This window comes from Physeter macrocephalus, chromosome 12 (genome assembly GCF_002837175.3).
Source record: "Physeter macrocephalus isolate SW-GA chromosome 12, ASM283717v5, whole genome shotgun sequence".
Classification (NCBI taxonomy): Eukaryota; Metazoa; Chordata; class Mammalia; order Artiodactyla; family Physeteridae; genus Physeter; species Physeter macrocephalus.
This window is the reverse complement of record NC_041225.1, coordinates 46,313,303-46,336,146: the sequence shown is the minus strand read 5'-3', so window position 1 is coordinate 46,336,146 and position 22,844 is coordinate 46,313,303. Positions and strand designations below refer to the sequence as shown.

Below are 22,844 nucleotides of genomic sequence, written 5' to 3'. Positions count from 1 at the left end.
TCACTCGGTTGACAGTATCCTTTGATGCACAGAGTTTTTACTTTTGATGAAATCTAGCTTATCTATTTTTTCTTTTGTTGCCTGTCCTTTTGGTGTCATGTCCAAGAAATTAGTGCTGAATCCAATGTCATAAAGCTTTCCCCCTATGTTTTCTTCTAAGAGCTTTATCATTTTAGCTCTTATGGTTAGGTCTTTGATCCATTTTCAGTTTTTAATTAAAAATTTTGGGGTATGGTGTAAGATAAGGGTTCACCTTCATTTTTTTTTGCACATGGATATCCAGTTTTCCCATCACTATTTGTTGAAAAGACAATCTTTTTGCCATTACATGCTTTTGGTATTGTTGAAAATCATTTGATCATATATGTGAGGGCTTATTTCTGGGCTCTCTATTCTGTTCAGTTGGTCTATATGTCTGTCTTTATGCCAGTACCACACTCTTTTGAATACCGTAGCTTTGTATTAGGTTTTGAAGTTGGGAAGTATGAGACCTCCAACTTTGTTCTTCTTTTTCAGGATTGTGTTGGATATTAGGGAATCCCTTGAGCTTTCATTTGAATTTTAGGATGGCTTTTTCTATTTCTGCAAAAAATGTCATTGAGCTTTTGATAGAGATTGCATTGACTCTGTAGATTGCTTTGGGTAATATCAACATTTTAACAGTCTTCAGTGAACACAGAATGTCTTTCCATCTGTCTGTGTCTTCTTTAATCTCTTTCAGCAATGTTCTGTAGTTTTGAGTGTCCAAGTCTTTTGCCTCCTTGGTTAAGTTTATTCCTAAGTATTTTATTCTTTTTGATTCTGTTGTAAATGGAATTGTTTTTGTAATTTCCTTTCCAAGTTGTTTATTGTTAGTTTATGGAACTGCCACTGAATTTTGTGTGTTAATTATGTATCCTGCAACTTTGGTGAATTTGTTTAATAGTTCTAACAGTTTTTTTCTGGTGGAATCTTTAGCATTTTCTGCATGTAAGATCATGTCATCTGTAAACAGAGGTAGTTTTACTTCTTCTTTTTCGATATGGATGCCTTTTATATCTCTTTCTTGCCTAATTTCTCTTGTTAGGATTTCCAGTACTATTTTGAGTAGAAGTGGTGAAAGCAGGCATCCTTGTCTTATTCCTGACCTTACAGAAAAGGCTATCAGTCTTTCACCATTGTTTATTTTTGTTCCTTCAATTTATGCTTTGATTCAAGCCTTTGGCTGAGAAGGCAAACTAAATTAAGTACTGTGAGGAAAGCTAAAACAGTGCTGTAATTGTGAACTTATTCTTGAACTGTAAATTCTTATGAGAATAGCTCTGTCAAGGAGGCTGCCCCAAGATTTAAGCCAGAATAAGTAGCAGGGAGAGCATCCTCATAGTTTTAGAAGCAGCTGAGGTTCTGAAAACTCAAAGAGGCTTTTTTACCTTTTCAGTCTGTGCCAGCACATAGATTTATGTTCACACTGTATTTTTAGCCTTATAGTGTAAATGTATCTGAGTACATACTGCTCCATGTAGGACTGAGGGAATGCAGTCAGAAAGAATAGAGGGAACCAACGTGTAGACACTTTGGGCTGCGTACTAGTGGCTTTTAGTGGAATTCTACCTATAAAATAATCACGATGATGGTAGCAGTAATAGTAGCTGCTACACTACATCGTGTCCTAGGCACATTAGCTACACTGCCTTTTGCAACATCACTGCACAAGGTGTAGGTGTTGGCATCCTCTTGTTACAAGGAAGGAAGCAGTCCTGAGAGGTCAAGGTGAGGGTCCCAAGCTGCTACGTGGCAGAACCAGGATTTGATACTAAGTCTCTAATTGCTCAGTCCTTTTGCTTTCCCCTGAATTTGTTGTCTTTGTTTGATTTTAGTTCTGATACCATATCTTAAGCTCCTTTAAGTATGGACCTTGATTCATTGTGGTACCAAGAAAGTGCTGGTCAGATAATAAATGAAGGTACTGCATATATGTTCTTTGGTTGGTTAATTTGATCTCTGAGAAGCTGATATCACTTCTCTAGCCTGCCCCTCTCTTAGCTCCATCTTTCTGTGCTTCCTTGTCTTTAGAGGCTGGAGAAGGCTGTGCTGAAATTGAGTCAGGCCTTTGTGTCATTAGCACCCCTCTAGAGGGAGTGGAGAGCTGTTTATCAATACACCTGCTTCTACCCAGAGTAGAAACCTCTTAATTGAGGATTAACGAGCCCCAAAATATTATTCCTTGTTATTGTTACTGTATTAGTGTGTAGACCAGGCTGACATTGGTTAACTCAAGCAACTCTATATTGAGCAGTAAGGACAATAACGTAATAAGAGCTGTTATCATTAATAATGCTATCATTGTGAGTGCTTTGAAAGATACTATCACGTTTGATCCTTATAATAATCCCTTAAGGCAGATGAGGTAACTGAGACTCAAGTAAGTTAAGTGACTTGTTCAGGGTTGTCTAGCTAGACCATTCCATCAAAAGCAGGTCTCCCCTGTTTTTCTCCATTACGGGATCCAGCTTCTTGCCAATTTCAAGCATATATTGCCTCAAAGAAGGCAGGGGTCTCATCTGGCATCACAGCTGTGTCCTCAGTGCCTAGAGTAGGACATGGCACAGTAGAAGAACAATAAGTATAAAGCTGGGCATCTGAGAGTAGATTTCGTGGTTCCAAGTTCAGGGCTATATCACAGTTGTCTCCTGGGGTAAAAAAGGTCATTAGAGGGCATCATGGATCAAAAACGTGGTTAGTTGTTGCTACTGCCCCCTTCCCCTGGACATTAAAGGTCTAAACTCATTGATTGTAAAAAACTTGTTTTGAAGTACAGAATACATTCAGAAAAGTACACTTAATCATATGTTATATAACTCTGTGAATTTTCACAAACCGAACACGTTTGTGTAATGAGCACCCCTCAAAACACATTACCAGCTCCTCACACATCCTCCTGGTGCTCTTCCTCCCCCACCCCACATGCAAGGATAACTACTGTCCTGCCTTCTGAAAGCATAGGTTAGTTTTGCCTTTTAAAAAAAAAAACAACTTAATGTAAGTAAAATTTATATTCCACAAAATGCCCTTTGGTGTCTGGCTTCTTTTTTTCAACATTATGTTTGTGAGATTTTATATTGTTGTGGATATATTGATTCTCCTGCTTGAGTAAGGAGTATTCCATTATTTGAACATAGCAGTTTATCTCTTCAGCTGTTGGAGGGCATTTGGGTAGCTCCTAGTTTTTGTCTTTTATGAATAGTGCTGGTGTGAACATTCTAGTACATATCTTTTGGTGAACATATATATACATGTTTGAAACCTTTGGATTTTAAATTAAGAACTATTCATTAAGTAGAGTAAACATTTAAAAATTATTTCAGTTTCATATTGTATCTAAGTAAGGGAGAAGGTTATGGAGGGAAAAAAAAGTGATGGAGGGAGGCAGAGGGGCAACATGAGGAGATAAAATTGGGACAGGAAAAGATTGTAGAGAAGAAAGGGTGAAGGAAACCAGAGGCAAGCATGCAGCCATTGAGAGGGACTCCTCAGTAAAGTGAGCTACTGAAACGGAATCCTGTCCCAATCTTGAGTGTGGACTTCAAGATATCATTACTTCTTGAAATGCACATGTCTCCTTAGCCTCATCAGCTCCTCTCAGAGGCTCTTTGGCCTCCAGTCCAGCCATTTCCCTCCATCTGCACTGTCAGCACCACCAACTGTTGTCTAACTAGTCTCTTCATAAATGTTCTAGCTCTTCTCTAATCTGTTTTCTACCTAGCAGCCATTTATATTATTTTCAGGAAATCTAATAAATGTAAGTTAAAAATCAAAAGTAGATCTTGTGACTCATTCAGAGCTATTGAATGGCTTCCCTTAGCTCTTAGAATAAAATCTCCAAATGCTCAATGATTTGCCATGTGATTGGGCACCTCTCCCCTGTTCAGCCTTATATTGTGTTGCTTTCCCCGTCATTTACTTCCCTAAAGCTTCACTGACCTTCTGTTTGTTACCGGAAGGCCCCAAGCCCTTTTCCGGTGGGGGCTTTTGCTCACCTTCTTCCTTTTCCTGGATCATTCTTTCTCCTCCTGTTATGAATTGTCTGATTTCTACAATGCTTCAGATTTAGCTTGAATGTAATTTTTTCAGCGTTTCAGAGGGCTCTCCTAGCCCCCATCTAAATTAGATTTCCTGGTTGTGTTCTCCTGTAACATCTTATTTTTTTTTTAACTTTTTATTTTATATTGGAGTATAGTTGATCAGCAATGTTGTGTTAGTTTCAGGTGTACAGCAAAGTGATTCAGTGATACATATACTTGTATCTATTCTTTTTCAAATTCTTTTCCCATTTAGGTTGCTCCTGTAACATCTTATTTTAGCACTTCTGCCATTTGAAATTATGTTCACAGCTGATTAGTTATTTAATGCTGTGTCTTACGCCAGACTTTTAGCTCCATGAAGGCAGGCACCATGCCTGTTTTCTTCAGGACCTTACACCCTGTATGTGGCACAAAGTAGGCACTCAGTAAATACTTGCTGAAGCTCTAAGAAACTGTGCTGTGAGTGGAATGATCTCAGTGACCCACCACTGGGAAGTATTGTCTGTATTGCCAAAGTGCCACTAGAGGAGTGTTGATCAGGACTGAATGGCAAGTAGGTTAAGTGTCAATCTACAGTATAACAGGTATTGTATGACTGTATCTGTGTACAAAAGTCTTCTATACACGTATACATATGTATATCTAAACGTATGGAGGGAGGTTTGGAAGGATAAAAAAACCTCAATTCAGTGGTTAACTTGGGAGAGGGAAGGAGTGTGAGCCGTGAAGGGATACTTGGTACTTTGATTTCCATATTATTATAATTTTTCTTATAGCGAAATGTTTTTACTTGTGTAATTCGTTTAGAAAAAGGTAGATCTGGCTTAAAAACAGTTTCTGCTGTAGGAGCCCAGTGGGATGAGACAGCATCAGGGGAAATTTTTATTAGTATTAGGAGAAAACACAGACATTGGGATAGAAGATTGAAGAAACGGACTTGAGGAAGAATGGAATTCAAAAGAGAGCGTCTTTGTCACTTTGTGCTCTTCCCGGTGTAGGTTTATCATCAGGACTCTGTGTGAGTATATACTTTATTTTGTAGGAATGACAGAACTTTCAATAGCATTCCTGGGAAAGAATATAAAATTTATTTTACTGTGAATTGGATAGTGGATACTGACCATGGCCAACAGTGGATTCAGAGCTCTAAATAGGCAATATCTATCTGTCTCCCTATCTGTCTCTCTACCTATCTATCTATCTATCTATCTATCTATCTATCTATCTATCTATCATCTTTTTACCATAAAGAAATGGGCAATAAATGTATTTAGCATTTGTGAATAGTATAAAGCTCTTTTTTCATTGGCTCTTTTTTGCCCTCAGTAAATCTGTGAGGAATGTTTTTATAATTATCCCTTTAAAATTTTTTTTAAAACATGTGAGGACATAAGTCTCAGAGAGATTAAGCAACTCATTCAGGGTTACTTAGCTGATAAGTGGTGGAGAACAGGACTGAATCCCAGGTCTTCTCTACCAGATATTATTTATTTATTTTTCAAGAAAGCATTGGCCAGAAAAAAGATAGGAATCACTTATTAATATAGTATACTGTGAAACAGGTGTTTTGGCCATCTACATTTGTGAAATGTCTTTAGATATGGTAGTAAGAAAACCCATTTACTGGATAGAATTCAGAAGTTTCTTAGGCAGTTGAGACTAAAACTTAAAACATCAGGAAGAGGTCAGTATTGGAAGTCATTCAGAAAAAGTAGCTGTCCTAAAATAACAATATTTTCTAGGCAATAAGTTACTACAAATGAGCTGGCTCTCAGTGTTGTAAATAATTTGACAAGAGTTTGTAGATGTCTACAAATTAAAGACTAAACAATTTCATAGTTGGAACTGGGGCAGAAGTTAAACACATGTAGTTATTTTATTGTCTATCACTGATTCATTCTTTGACCTAAATTCTCAGACTCCTTCATATTGTTTTTGCTTTTTTCCATTATTCAAGTTATTGAATTGAATAAGCTTAAGTTGGAAGCTTAAGTGATGTTGCAAATTTTAACTAAAAGTATGTAATTATTGGCATTCTGGGATAATTTCTTATAGCACAGCCCTGTGTATTTATTTAATTTTTCCTAAGAGTCGTATTGATTATATTTTTGGATAATAAAAATGTCTTTAGGAGTTGTTTGTTATTGGCAGGTTTTTATAAATACACTAGTCCCCCTTTATCCATGGGAGATATGTTCCAAGAACCCCCAGTGATGCTTGAAACCACAGACAGTACTGAGCTCCGTATATAATTATGATAAAGTTTAATTTATAAATTAGGCACAGTAAGAGATTAGCAGCAACAATAATAAAATACAACAATTATAACAATATACAGTAAAAAAGTTATGTGACTGTGGTCTCTCTTTCAAAATATCTTGTACTGTAAGCACCCTTTTTCTTCTTAAGATGATGGGAGATGATCAAATGCCTACATGATTAGGTGAAGTGAGGTAAATGGTACAGGAATTGTGACTTAGTGTTAGACTACTGATGACCTGACGGTTGGTCAGGAGGAGGATCATCTGCTTCAGGTGATCCCGGATCATTGAGCCCTGATGATGTCAGCAGTTGGATGTCAGGAACAGACTATGACGTGGTTGGGGATTCCTGATGGGACAGCCTGAGATCTCAGAAGGGGCAGAAACTTAAAACTTATGAGCTGTTTATTTCTGGAATTTCCCATGTAATATTTGCAGACTTTGACCGTTGGGAACTGAAATCTTGGAAAGGAAAACTGCATTTAAGGGGGGACTACTATATATTTATTATATCCATCTTTGTACATATTTGTGTAAGAAATAGAAGAATGTGTAATCAGAAGGGATTCTGGGGACCACATAGTTCAAATGGAGAATTGAGAGTCCAGGTAGACTGGCAGAATTGCAGAGATGTCAGGTCTTTAATCATGAGATCAGGACGCAGCAGGCCACTACTTTAGGTGTGGAGGCCTAGGATTTAGAACTGAGCTATACTATCTTTAGACTTTCTAAAAAATTATGACTTACTGCCACAGATTAGGCCAGCAGTCATATTATAAGATTGGGTGACCCCTCCAAACTGGATCATCAAATTAGTTAATATCTTCTTAAAAGGAATGACTCCAAGAACATGTTGGAGCTACATCTGGATGCAAATGAAGTAGTGTTACAAATTCTGAGCAGGCAGATAGATAATCCAATGATAAATTTTAAGCAGTGAGCTATATTGATATTACTGTCAACCTAGCAGGGATATCAAAAGAACACTTGGCAAGGAGTAAATAGTGTTTGTTACTATAGTGGGAAAACCAAAGGGAATAGAGAGATTGGGGGACATCAAAGTAAAGCAGTTTATCTTTATGGTAAAGGACCTTCAGCATTTAAAGGATATTTAGATAAATGTTTCTCAAACTGTCTTTGGTGAAGGACTAGAGTTTTAAAAAACTTCCAGTCTGTCACCAACTGATACTTTTCTAAAATATAATGAGAAAGAATTACTAGAAAAATGAAATATTTATATTAGATTCTTCTTTATATTAGATTCATCAAAATTAAAACTACACTTATAAATTGCTCTAAAAGTTTCTAAATTCTTACTCTCAGTATCTGTGCTTGTCTCATCATGGATTAGTAATAGTTTATAGTCTAGTACTGGTCCATGGGCCCCACTTTGAGTGTCACTGTTAAGAGGATTTCTACATTCTGACGGTCCCGGAGTTGGCCTTTTTGAGAATTCTATCTGAGGGGTGAGACAGTGTAGTACATTAGTGATAAGTAATTCCTAGCTACACGTTGGATAACCTGAGATACTGGCTTCTTTTTCTTTTGAAACAAATACAGTAGAACAAATATGGTAGAAGGTTATAAGAATGAAGACTTCTCTCAAAACTTTCAGTTAGTTGGTTCAGTAAAAATTCAGACAGAGCATCATTACTTTGTTTATGTATTCTACATATAGACCAAAGAAGCATGTCTTTTGAGTAAGGAGAGAATGTTTACAATATAGTCTTTTTTGGGGAAACCTTCTTCCTTTATTCCTGCGCATTTTAAAGATCAAACATTTTAGGACTTCCCTGGCTGCCCAGTGGTTAGGACTCTGCGCTTCCACTGCAGGGGGCGCGGGTTTGAGCCCTGGTGGGGCAACTAAGATCCCGTATGCTGTGCGGCAAGGCACCCCACCCCCACCAAAAAAAAAAAAAAAAGATCAAACATTTTTTGCTATATGCTTGTTAAAGCTATATATGGATTTATATTTTCTAAGTTGATAAACAACACTATGCCAGTGACTTGGGTGGCATTTCAGTTTTTCTGTCGAAACTGATGATTTTTATTGACGGGGCTGGGCACATTAAGTCAATTTTTATTATATTGTTTTTTGTTACAATGTCAACATTTGCCATTTCAGGTTGTTTAATGTAGTTCATGGTAGAATTCATTTCTTTATAAAAACTTAATAAAGAACTGGTGTTGGCTTTTTAAGTCGTGTTATAGTATGATATTGTCTTAATCTAGTCTAGAGTTAACAGAATTTCAGGATTGGAAGGCATTAAACCCTAACAACCACCATGTGATATACTAGCCCCTTCTAATGTTTCCCTGCTAAGCGCCTGTCCGGGCTGTGCCTGAGGATCTCCAGTCACAGGGAAACTCCATGAGTCCCAGGGCCACTTACTGGGCAGCTGTGCTGTTAGAAAGTGCTTTTGTGTCACTTCTACATCTTGACACAGTATGGAACAAACAATCAATCCTCGATGCCACAGCACTTCACATAAATGAGGATAGCTGTCATGTTTTGTATTTTTCTCTTCTGCAGGCTGACACATAGCCTTTGCTTATACCATGTGATTAGTGTCCTTTTACCATTCTTGTTGGCTTTTCTGAATGTGATCCAGTTAGTCTGTCTACTTCTCAAAGTGTAATACCTAGAGCTGAATGACGTGTTTGAAGGATGGTTTTAACCAGTGTGGAGTACAGTACTGTTATCTTCATTTTTCTGGAAGTTATATTCTCTGAGGTTGTATTTGACAGACCTTTGCGTTGCAAACCATTGGCAGGTTGTAACCCATTGGTGTGTTATAAAATCATTTTAGTGGGTCTCGATCCACATTAAAAAAATATGAAATAGGATAGAATTGAATAAAAAATATCAGTGCATTTCATGTAGTAGAGCTAAGTATTACAGAAAAATGTTTCAATTTGTATATATAGACACATAGGTACTCGTGTATACACACGTACCCGTATATGTACATATATACTCAGCGCGTGTGTGTGTAGTGAGTGGTGGTATAAAGTGGTGATATATAAATTTCTTACTGTGTATCAGAAAGGTGTGAAAGCCTCTGGTCTAGACTAGAGGCTTCCCCTCCTTGCTTTTCTCTGATGGCTCCTCCTGTTCTCTTCCGGCTCTGCCACCACTTAGATCCTCCAGCTGATATTCTTCTCTTTGTTCCCCTGTGGGTCCTGCTGTGCAACATGAGGGGCATCCTGGCCTCCATTAGATTTGACTTGGGACCGGGGAAAATCATTTTACTGCTCTGATTCAATCTCTGCACGATGGGACCCTCTCTGTGGGTCTGTGGACCCACAAACCCTCTCTGTGGGTTTGTCTGTGGAATAAAGAAGGCATAGTAATGAGGTGAGGGGGTCAATTGAAGATTTTTGTTTGTTTGTTTGCTTTAAATTCTGAAAATTATTACCCAAGCAAAATTAAGGCTTTAATGAATACAGTGTTTGAGATAGACTTTCCTTCTCCATATTTCTGGTTTTGCAGTTTGTGCTTTTGAATACTCCTAACAGTAATTACGTACTCTGTGCCAGGCCCTGTTCTAAGCACTTTATATGTATCAAGTCAGTGGATCCTCGTAACAGCTCCATGGAGTGTGACTATCATCCCCATTTTACAGATGAGGAAACCAAGGAAGAGACCGATTATTTAACCTGCGCGAGGCTTTAAAATTCATAGTGTATAACAATTGTATCTCGAATGGCAATCTAAGAAAAAAATCCTCTAAAACCACCTACACCTGAAATCCGTGGATGGCACATTTGTCCCATTATCTTGTAGTTCCAGATATGCTCATATAGCAGATGCTAAGTTTTTTCATAATCACTTAAAGAGAAGAATTTGAGAATTTCAAAAACTTTTCTTTCATCTTTGGAAAGCACCTCTCACCAACAGGAAAGGGAATCCTTTAATGACACTTCAGAATTATTAACTCTCCCTCTTCCCTCCGTTCTCCCATTCTCTCTCCCCTTCTCCATTTTTACCTCCACCTTGTTGTCTGTTTCCACTGCAGTTCACTCGTCTACTTTTTCTTGTTGTTTTTTCTTCTCTCTGTCCTCCCCTGTCCCCTACCAGTTTTCCATTGATTCTTTTCTGTACCCTGCCTTTGCACTGTTCATGTTCACTCATATTTATTTATTTATTTAAAATTTTATTTTATACTGGAGTATAGTTGATCAACAATGTTGTGTTAGTTTCAGTTGTACAGCAAAGTGATTCAGTTATACATATACCTGTATGTATTCTTTTTCAAATTCTTTTCCCATTTGGGTTATTACAGAATATTGAGCAGAGTTCCCTGTGCTATACAGTAGGTCCTTGTTGGTTATCTATTTTAAATATAGCCGTGTTCAAATTTATTTTTTATAAGAAGAAATATACTGAGCACCTAGTAAGTGTGAGGCACTGTGGAGATACAAACAAATAAAACGAATATCATGAAAATCAGTAAGAGAAGGATCAAAGCTCTGCTAGTTCATTCCCTTGAGAATGTGAGCCACTGGAGCATGCCAAGATAAATACTCTCCAGTCCTTTCCTGTAAGGAGCAGGAATTGAGATTGGGATTTAGCATATAGGTTATAAATGGTATAAAATATAAAGCAGAGTTCAGAGAATAGGGAATACATCCATTTAGGTCATGTTTGGGGTCAAGGAATGAAAATGGTGGCCTAAAACTGTTACAGGAATATTTTTATTGAACAAATTAAGTGTTTGATATAAAAATTGCTTTTTCTAAAATTATGTTGTACATTAATTGCAAAATATAGTATGTAAGTTGGCCTTGTCCCTGGGGATTTCTATAATATTTTTTAATGTAAGAATCACTAGCATTCCCACAGCTGGAATAGGAATCCGTCCAGGACATTTATGTAATTTGTTTCAACTTTGATATGACCTTGGAGTACACTTGTCCTCTCCGGCTCCACTTGCTCACCTGTACTATATATGCAGTAGTTTTCAGGTGCCTCCTGTGTGCCACCAGGTAGGCTGCTGAGCACTAAGGGATACAAGGTTTAATGTACTCTAGTTTATTATAGAGCTTTTGTTTTAGCAGAGCATCTGTCTCCTTGGTTTTGCCCTATTTAAGGACACTTGCAGGTACTTATTTTTCCTTCCTCTCTCTTGATCAGATCCAACTAATTCTTAGAGCCCGAGTTCCAGTGAACCTTCCTTGACTACCTGCTGAAAGTGGTTTCTCTGCTCTCTCAACTCCTATTGTGCTTATTTTCTTTAACCACTAATTTGGCAATTAATCATGTTAATTGCTTTGTGACTCTTATCTATTGTTGTCTTGAATTGTTATTTAAATTGTGCCTTGTTTGACTTTCACAGGTTTCATTTTTGTCTTCTGATTACAGTTCAAGGTTCTTGAGAATAGAGACTCCTTTCTGTAACTCTTATAGCAGTGATCTTTTTTTTTGTTTGTTTTTGCGGTACGCGGGCCTTTCACTGCTGTGGCCTCTCAGAGCACAGGCTCCGGATGCGCAGGCTCAGCGGCCATGGCTCATGGGCCTAGCCGCTCCGCGGCAAGTGGGATCTTCCCGGACCGGGGCACGAACCCGTGTTCCCTGCATTGGCAGGCGGACTCTCAACCACTGCACCACCAGGGAAGCCCTATAGCAGTGATCTTTTTTGATTATGTACCTCAAATAATTTGATTATGAACCCCTAATACATGCATATTTATTTAATTATAAAACATACTTGTATATTATAAAACATATGACACATATTAAAAAGAATGATATACACACTATTACTGTATATAAAGTAGATAATCAACAAGGACCTACTGTATAGCACAGGTAACTCTATTCAGTATTCTGTAATAACCTATATGGGAAAGAATCTGAAAAAAGATATATGTATATGTATAACTGAATCACTTTGCTGTACACCTGAAACTAGCACAACATTGTTAATCAACTATACTCCAATATAAAATAAAAATTTAAAAAATGATATAAAATGAAATAAGCATTACTGTAAACATAATTTACCTAATTTTAATATGGTATTTTCACTTGTCATACCTGAAAAAGTAATCTTTTTAAACTCAGGGCACTTGAACAACTACGTGGGAACTGAAAGAGAGTGCCAGGGTCAATCTGTATATTACACATTGGTAAGGATTAATTTCTCTCTCTCTGTCCATATATATATATACACACACACACACACGTACATATACATGCATACACACACACACACACACACACACACACACACACACTCTTTTCCCCTAAGTTTTTCTTCCTGCATCCTAGTGCGTTGTCTTACATACTCACTTGAAGACAGACCATGGACCATTGACCTGTTAGGTGTAACACTTTGTATAGTCATCTTAGTAATAATGTTCAACAAATACTTATAAATTGATTTGGAGTAAAGAAATGCGTATCCCCCATCACAAATTTTTGGAAATGTTTCCATAAGAGTTAAAAAAAATTCAATTAAAGAAGAGATGAAGATCATGAAAACAGCTGTTTCAAAATGATTTAGTATTATGGGAAAGGAAAATGTGAACTTGCATAAGCACTTTTTCATAAGTTTATTGACCTTTTGGATCTCCTTTTATGAAGTGCTCCTTTGGGTCTGCTAACTTAGTTATCTTTTTCTTATTAACACTACAGGAGTTCTTTATATGGTCTGGATATGAGCCCTTAATCAATTTTATATGTTGCAGATATCATCTCTCACTCTGTGGCTTGTCTTTCACTCCCTTAATGGTGTTTTTTGATGAATAGGAGATCTAATATTAAGGTGATCCTATTTACCCATCTTTTCCCTTATAGTTAGTGCTTTTGGGGAATTTTTGTTCACCCCAAGTTCTTGAAGATATTCTTACATTATCTCTCTCCATCCCAAGTTATCTTCTAAAAATATTTTTCTTCACTGTTTACATTCAGAGCTTCAATCCACTTAGACTTGATTTTTGTGGAATATTACAAGGATAGGGATCAGGTTTCATATTTTTCACTGTAAATATACCCAGTTGACCCAGCACCATTTATCGAAAACAATTTCCTTTCCTTACTTCTGTGTAAAGATGCCTTTGTCATAAATCAAGTGTCCAGATATGTAAGGATCTTTCTCTGGACTCTCTAGTCTGTTCCCACTGTTCTATTTGTCTGTCTTTGTACCAAGGTCATTATTTTAATGATTTATAGTAATTTTTGATATTCAATAGAGCATGTTCTCCTACTGAGTTTTTTTCCTTATTATGGTAAAATATAACATAAAATTTACAATTTTATCCATTTTTAAGTTTACAGTTCAGTGGCATTAAGTATATTCAGATTGTTGTGCAGTCATTATCACCATCCATCTCTAGAACTTTTTCATCTTGCAAAACTGAAACTCTGTACCCAGTAAACACTATTTCTCCTTTCCCCTCAGCCCCTGGCAACCATCATTCTATTTTCTGTCTTTTTGAATTTGACTACTCTAGGTACCTCATATAAATGGAATCATACAGTATTTGTCCTTTTGTGACTGGCTTATTTCACTTAGTGTAATATCTTCAAGGTTTATCCATGTTGTAGCATATGTCAAAATTTCCTTCCTTTTTATTGATTGATTGATTTTGACTGCATCGGGTCTTAGTTGTGGCACGTGGGATCTTTCGTTGCGGTGGGCAGGCTCTTTGTTGTGGCACACAGGCTTCTCTCTAGTTGTGGTGCGTGGGATTCAGAGCGTGTGGGCTCAGTAGTTGTGGCACGCAGTATCTCTAGTTGTGGCACGAGGACTCAGTTGCCCCGTGGCATGTGGGATCTTAGTTCCCTGACCAGGGTTCGAAACCCTCTGCATTGGAAGGCAGATTCTTAACCACTGGACCACCAGGGAAGTCCCAAAATTTCCTTTCTCTTTAAGGCTATTGAATAACCTTCCATTATATGTATATACTACATTTTGTTTATCTATTCATCAGTCGGTGGATACTTGGGTTGCTTCCACCTTTTGGTTATTGTAAACAATTCTCTCAAGTTTTCTTCTTCAAGAGAATCTGGTCCTTTCTTGGTTCTTAACATTCCATTTAGAATCTGCCTTTCAGGTTTCAGATCAACCTAAGGAGAACTATCATCTTTTCATTATGTTTCTTTTAATCTGTTAACACGATATCTATGTTCATTTTTTGTTTATTTTCTTCTTAATAATAGCTTTCTAAATAGTGTTCTTGTGCATCTTTTGTGACATTTGTTTCTATGTATTTGATTGATGGTATTTTCGATGGCATCTTTCTAAAAGTTTTTATTTTTTAACTGATTTGTTGATGGTATATAGATGTACATATACAGTATACAGTTGATTTTTGTTGTATGTTCTTTGTCTAGCAACTTTACTAAACTCACATATTATTTCCAATGATGCAGATGAAGATTTTAAAAACTTTCTACATGCAGTCATATTAAGTGTAGAAATAAAACTATACTGCAAATAAGTATAGTTTTATTTCTTCCTTTCCAATATTTATACCCTTATTTCCCCATGCTACATACTGTGTACTAGCCAGGACCTCCAGTACAATGTTAAGTAAAAGTAGGAAGAAAGGATATCCTTGTCTCATTCTCTATCTCAAAGGGAAAAATTTAACATTTTGTTACTAAGTATGATGTTGCTATAGGTTTTTGGTAGATGGCCTTTATCATATTAAGGAAGTTTCTTTTTAAAAATATTTATTTATTTTATTTATTTTTATTTTTGTCTGCATTGGGTCTTCGTTGCTGCATGCGGGCTTTCTCTAGTTGCCTTGAGCAGGGGCTACTCTTCATTGTGGTGCACAGGCTTCTCACTGAAGTGGCTTCTCTTGCTGTGGAGCATGGGCTCTAGGCACACGGGCTTCAGTAGTTGTGGCACACAGGCTCAGTAGTTGTGGCTCTTAGGCTCTAGAGCGCAGGCTTAATAGTTGTGGCGCACGGGCTTAGTTGCTCCGTAGCACGTGGGATCTTTCCGGACCAGGGCTCGAACCTGTGTTCCCTGCATTGGCAGGTGTATTCTTAACCACTGTGCCACAGAAGTTTCTTTTTTTGGTCCTTGTTTTCAAAGAGTTTTAAAAATCATAAATGGATATTTAATTTTATCAAACACTTATCCTGCACTTATTGAGATAATCCTCTTAATTTTCTTTTTTATTCTGTTAGCAGAGTGAATTAAATGCACATATTAGGAAAGAAGAAAGGTTGGACAGTAATGAGCTTAGCATCTATCTCAGAAAGTTAAAGGATTCCCCCCCTCCTAGTTAACTGCTAAAAATAGTATTTGAGCCCATCATTCCTACTGAAATCATATTGCGATTTAAACCACATTTTTGCTATAAGAACACCTACTAATATTTAAAAATACTCCCTACTCTAAAGCAAAGTTGAAATCTCTCATTTATAGATGGAGATATAGCATGGAAACTGAGAATAACAGTTGATGCCACATGAACTGGCAAACACATATTTTTGAATATTTTAATTTTATAATTTTTAAAACATTCTGGGCTGACTCACTTATTCTGGTAATGGCATTTTGGATTCCTATGCTAAGAATTAAATCTATCACTTTCTAGTAGGGCCCAGAAATAGATTTTAGGCTTTAGAGATGTAGAGGATGTATTTGGTGTATCGGGAACATCATATGTCATCAAGTAGGTAGTTCCATTCTCCTGGATAATGATCTAAAACAGCGGTCCCCAACCTTTTTGGCCTCAGGGACCAGTTTCATGGAAGACAGTTTTTCCACGGACAGGGGTGGGGGGATGGTTCAGGTGGTAATGCAAGCCATGGGGAGCGGCAAATAAAGCTTCTCTCGCTCACCCACTGCTCACCTCCTGCTGTGAGGCCTGGCTCCTAACAGGCTGCAGACTGGTACTGATCCGCAGCCCGGGGGTTGGGGACCCCGATCTAAAACATCTACTTCAGTGTGATTTTGCTGCCTCCTTTTACCAATTTTAATTCATGAGTCTTCTTGTAGAAAGGCCTAAGACTTGACCTAGTGGGTTTTGATACAGTCAACTTAGATGGACCATAATTCCCTTCCAAGACTGAGGGTGAAAGATTCTGTGAATCAGAGGTTCAGATGCCTTCACAGATAAAATGCCCATTTTATAGATTATTTAGATAGCTGTTAAGATATCCTACTTCCGTCTTCTAGCTTCTTTACTGCTGAATTTCAGTCTAGAAACCGTGATAATTTTGAAACTGATTTAGTCTGAGTGGAATTATTGATGTTAGATTTAGTTCAGAGAAAATAAATTAATTCTGTAAAATGGAAATGTGCTGAATATCAACTAACAATAATTCACTCTAATTTATAGCTTAATAGTTATTTAAAATGCAGTTATTGGTCTTTGAGACTGTTTTTTCTTTATACTCACCTGTTATTTTAGGTTGCCAAAGCTGAAGACTTCCTTCTTAGCTGCTGTTAAATATTGTTGGTTAAGCACAAACGTCATTATCAAGAAAACAGGAAGCTATGTAGGAGAACATGCCAAATGGTGAATTAATAGTCAGGGTAAAGGAAACTGACGTAGACTCAGGGAAGGAACCCTAGACTCATCTACTTTGTTCTTTTTAGGTGGCTTGAAGAATAGAAATGGTTTGTCATTATTTTTTCCAGAAAGTATGTCAAATACTAGGTTTAGCATTAAACTAGAAAGCATATATTTTGCATTGTCTTGAAAATGCTGGTCTTAAATGTTGTAGAATATCTTCATGTAACTTTGTTAATCAAGATTAATTCTTAGTTGTCACTCAAATCATATAAAGTGTTGTGAAATTGCCTACCTTTTCCTCTTTAGAGTGAAACTCTACTAATTTGAGTTCAATCTCAGTAATTAGGAACAAGTAATAATTTAAAGAGGATTCAAATCCAAATTTATGTTTCACTATTTATTTAAAGAGTTTGCTGAATAAATCAAGAGTGTCAACATTGTAGCGCCTATTTAATCAAGTTATAAGGGCCTTGTTCCCTCTTTTGCATCATTGATTTACATGTATACAGTTCTTATTACTGAGAAATCATTTTCTTTTCATTAAAGCACATGTGGTTGAACACTTTTTGGCAACTTATTGTCAGCTTTTACTTTCCATTATTATAAATACTTAATAAAAACACATTTGTTGAAGAGTTATAATTCACATTTTTCAGTAAGTCTGATGGTTTCCCCTTTAATTATTGAGAGATGATTTAGTTTGGTGGTTAAGAAAATGGGCCCTGGAGCTAGACATCCTGGGCTTGTATCCCAGCTCTGTCACTTACTAGCAAGTTGCATGTCTTCTGTTTGCCTCAGTTTCCTCATCTGTAAAATGGAGATAATAATAGCATCTATTTCTGAAGGTTGCCGTGGGCTTAAATAGTTTGATCTAATTGAAGAACTTAGAACAGTGCTCGCCACATAGTAAATGCCCAACAAATGTTAGCTGTTGTTGTTATTATTATTTATTGTGAAAATAGAGTAATTTTAGGTAATGACTTTAAGTTTAAATTCTGAGTTGCATGTATGACTCTACAAAGGGAGGACCTTCCACAAATAGTCACACTTTTAGCTTTCTCAGAGGTGAGGATGAGAGCGCCTTCCCAATTCCAGTTCAATCATCAGTTTTTTTCAGGAGAAAAGCACTAGACCGGGAATCAAGTTATGCAAACCTTTCATTCAGCAAACCTTTATCTCTATACATAGTCCGTGGAGTAGTCACGTTCTGGACACCAGTGCTGCTGGATTCTAGAGATTTAAAGATGATTTAAAGATGCTTAGGCTTGGGCTTCCCTGGGGGCACAGTGGATAAGAATCTGCCTGCCGGTGCAGGGGACACAGGTTTGATCCCTGGTCCGGGAATATCCCACATGCCTCGGAGCAACTAAGCCCATGCACCACAACTACTGAGCCTGCGCACTAGAGCCCGCAAGCCGCAACTACTGAAGCCTGCGCGCCTGGCGCCTGTGCTCCGCAACAAGAGAAGCCACTGCAATGAGAAGCCTGTGCACCGCAATGAAGATTATCAGCCACCGCTCACCACAACTAGAGAAAGCCCGCGCGCAGCAATGAAGACCCGACGCAGCCAAAAATAAATAAAAATTAAAAAGAAAAATTTAAAAAAAAAGAAAAGATGCTTAGGCCCAGGAGACTTAAGGTGTGGCCAGAAGTGGAAGTGGTTTCTAATCTGTTGTCATCTGTAAAATGACAGTTTTTGAGCTTAGCTGATGATTACAATCATACAGTAAAATTTCATCAGTGCTGGATGCTTAGCACTGTGCTAGATGCCGTACTAAGACATTTTTAAAACTGTAAAGCAGTTCTTGGCACCAAGAATCTTAGATCTGGTAGGAAAAACAAACCACAATTAGAAAATAGATCAATAATAATATTGAGAGTCGTGATTAGATGTAAAATAAGAGATCATAGGAATGAGAGTATAAGAAGGTTATTATGCTTAGCATTTCAACGTGCCAGTGGTTAGCTGCAATTTCTGTGATAAAGAACCAGAGTAAACTGCCTGATTTGTTGTTAACCTGAATCCCCACTTGAGAATTCCCACTTGCATAATCTTTTTAAAAGGGAACTCAACCCACTTTGTTCTCCCACATGTTAAGCTTTAAAATCTTGAGTCCCCAGTATATTGAGGTAATTAGAATTTAGTGAAAGATACATTTTTAGAGCATAGTTCATCCAAAAATCCTTTTTATGTTATAATGCCAAGGTACGTGTTTTGTTCTTGTCACTGCTGTATTCCCAGCGCCCAGCACACTGCCTGACCTATAGTAAGCACTCAAGAAGTATAGTTGAGAGGGAATTCCCTGGCGGTCTAGTGGTTAGGACTCCGTGCTTTCATTGATGAGGGCGTGGGTTCAGTCCCTGATCAGGGAGCTAAGATCCCACAAGCCTCTGCTTGGCGTGGCCAAAAAAAAAAAAAAAATTAAACAAAAAAATAGAGTTGAGAGACAAATTTGAAATTACATTTAAATTGTCAGTAATTTCTAAGTCATTTAAAAATTATTTTACTATTAAAAGATACTCAGTTTGGAATATTGGTTTTTTTAAACCTTAGATCTAACTGTGTGTTAGGACAAGTTGCCATTGTACAAATATAATTTTAATGAAGTTGGTAGCTTTTTATTTACTAGCATTTTCATACTTGTGTAAGGAAATGCCTTTCTAGGAGAATGAACTTTCCCAGTGTATTAGTTCTCTGTAACTGCATTTGACTGCAGCTTCATGGGAGACCTTACACCAGAACTGCCCTGCCAAGCCATTCCCAAACCCTGCCACATAAGAAACTGTGAGAGATAATAAATGTTAGAAATGTGACATTTTGTGATATCACAATATAAAGACTTTCATATACTTTACCTGAAGACTCTTTATAGGTAGATCATCCTGCCTTCTTTCCTTTTGAAAAGGAGTGAAGCACTTTAGAAGAAAAAGATAAATCAAGCCATCATAGCCAAGTTTCCTGAGGCAAATATAAAAAGAATGTATTTAGCTTTAAAATATTTATATAATTGTAGAATAGTTCATGTTCATTATTAATCAAAACAGTGCAGAAAGGTAGTTGAAGAACATTCTAAAAATCACCCCCAATCCTGCTACATTTTGGTGACGATCCTTTTGAAATCTGTTATGTACATAGACATACACACACATTGATCTATCTTTTCCGTACGTGGAGCCATACTATCCATATGTGGTTTTCAGTATTTTTTAACCCATGCCCTTTTTTGATTAACAGGAAAACACTCTTTGAGTGTGATTTGAAATTTCATGGTATATTAAATAACATGACCAAAACCAGTTTTATTTTATTTTTTAATGTTTTTTAATAAATGTGTTTATTTTATTTATTTACTTTTGGCTGCATTGGGTCTTCGTTGCTGCTCGCGGGCTTTCTCTACTTGCGGTGAGCGGGGGCTACTCTTCTCTGCGGTGTGCGGGCTTCTCATTGCGGTGGCTTCTCTTGTCATGGAGCATGGGCTCTAGGCTCTTGGGCTTCAGTAGTTGTGGCACACGGGCTCAGTAGTTGTGGCTCACGGGCTCTAGAGCACAGGCTCAGTAGTTGTGATGCACGGGCTTTGTTGCTCCATGGCGTGTGGGATCTTCCTGGACCAGGGCTCGAACCCGTGTCTCCTACATTGGCAGGTGGATTCTTAACCACTGTGCCACCAGGGAAGTCCATCCAAAACCAGTTTTAGACAGAGGTAATTTAAAAAGGGGAAACATTTTAGTTTAATCTTAAAAGAACCTTTAGGTAACATGACATTGGTTTGTTTCCCATAAAGCTATTTATCCTAGGTAATATGAAAGACAGAGCATAACAAGATATTTTAAATAATTTTCTCAGTATTTAATTGGAGGAGAAGCTGACTACTTTTTAAGAGAGAGAGACCAGCTTAGCCTTTCTTGCCTCTGTTCCCTTGAACAGTTCAGTTCTTGGCCCCAAATTTGTGTATACCTCTCAGCAAAACAGAAGCCCTACAGTTCACTGGAGATTAGTGACATAACCTGTGTATACTCCTGTTGAGGAGTATTACCCCTGCCACCATCCCCACTTCAAGTAAGTGATCTTTCCAACAACAGACAGGACTCTTCTAAGGTGAGTTTTTCTTCTATCTTTCCTTCTTTTTCGTGCTGTGTTAGTGGCCTGTATAGATTGGCTGGCCCACCCATGGATCTCCCTCTGTGTCCATGTGAGATCTGGCTGTCATCTCACACTTTCAGCTCTTGACCTCCCTTCTCCCTAAACGTGTGCTTCTCTGCTAGTTGTCCCTGTTGAATAAATCTTCTTGTCTCCCTTGCCACTGCTGTTTCCCTCATCCAAGTACCTAGCATCATTCTTGGCCTGAAATGGACTCATTTCTGGTCTCCTCGTTTCTGTTTTGCCTCTTTACAGTTCCCTTTTCCATACAGTGTACTGGGTAATCTTTTAAAAGCTTAGAATCAGATAATATTACTCTTCCTAAAACCTTCCTTTGTGCTTAGAGTAAAACCTGAATCAACTGCCACCACTTCCAAGGCTCTGCGTGGTCTGTCCCTTGCTTAATCTCTTGTCCTAATCTTCTGCTGTTTTCTCTCTCAGTCACTCTGCTCTAGCCTCATTGCCCAGACTTAGCAAGATTCCTTCCCCTAGAAATATTGAACTTGTTCCTGCCTTCACGCCTTTGCACCAGCTGTTTCCTCTGGCTGGAACGCTCTTCCCCAGAGCTTTGCATGGTTGGCCCCTTCGCGTTTTTCAGGTTTCGGATTTCACTTCCTCCAGGGGTCTTCCCCAGTCTTCCAATGTAATGTGGCTCCTGTTTTATTGCAGCTCGCTGTTTTATTTTCTTCATCACATTTAGCAATCTTAAACCATCTTTGTGTGTTTGTCTCTTTTTTTTTTTATCATTTCTCTGTCCCTCGCTAGAATTTAATTATCGTGAGACTGTAGCTCTTGTCTGTCTTTGACTCAGAAGATTATGAGAGATATCTTACAAAGTAAATCTCTGTAAAGAACAAAGAGTATTGTATAACTTTGTGAAGTAACAGATTAAAAAAAAAAACAAGCTGTTGAGACCTGGGTGACTAACTCACCCCCCTTTTATATTTGCATTTTATCTGAAACTGAGTGCAGTGCATTGTGCTCTGCTACAGATGTAAGTTATGGGGTGCCAAATCTAGAGGAAGCGCCTTATTTTCGGGAAAAGAGAGAAAACCATCTGGTACCAGAAAAAGACCAAAAGTGGGCTCTTTTTAGTACTAACTGAGTGAAAACTAAGAGTCTATATTTAAAATATGACCATAAAACTACTCTTCTTTTACAGTTCTTGGCATCAAAGACTACAGACCTGTTTTGGATCATATACCTGTTTTCAAAGTCAAGATACACTTCTCTGAGAGAAGTAGTTGAAGCAGTGTTGGTATTTATTGTTAGAAGGCATATAGGTTTTATTGTGGGATAAATGAATTATTTGTTTGAGTGCAGGTCTTGTTGTGTCTTGGCCTCCATGACCATTACGGTCTTTTATTTTGTTCTATAAGCCAGTGTTTTAATCGTTTGTCTTTAAGGATCACTTTTTATTAACTTATTAAATATTGTAAGGATGCGGGGTTTTAAGAAACTCTTTTTCTTCTCTTTCTTTTTTTTAAAGCTGCACGTCATTGACTCCTGGACCCAACTGTGACCGATTTAAATTGCACATACCATATGCTGGAGAGACATTAAAATGTAAGTAAATGATGACTCTTTTACTGAAAAATGTAGATTACAGTGCTAGCTATTGGATTTTGTGCTTTAGTTTTTATTTCTGGCTTTTAGGTGTTATCTCCTAAGATACTGATCAGAAGGATTTACCACTTTTTGAAAATTTGTCTTTCAGTCCTAGTTCTAGTCAAAGTAAGGCGTGCAGCTCAATATCAAAGAAACAAACAACCCAATCCAAAAATGGGCAGAAGACCTAAATAGACATTTCTCCAAAGAAGATACACAGATGCCAACAAACACATGAAAGAATGCTCAACATCATTAATCATTAGAGAAATGCAAATCAAAACTACATTG

The 22,844-nt window shown here is 37.5% G+C and overlaps 1 protein-coding gene across 3 annotated transcripts in view; it reads left to right on the top strand.

The window, feature by feature from the left end:
* The window catches only part of BABAM2 (BRISC and BRCA1 A complex member 2), a 416,595-nt gene that overhangs the window by 18,137 nt on the left and 375,614 nt on the right, over positions 1-22,844 (top strand). For all 3 annotated transcript variants that reach the window (XM_028496715.2, XM_055089090.1, XM_055089091.1), the window contains exon 3: positions 22,435-22,511. In XM_028496715.2, coding sequence (XP_028352516.1) covers positions 22,435-22,511 — 77 coding nt within the window. The remainder of the gene's footprint in view (positions 1-22,434; positions 22,512-22,844) is intronic.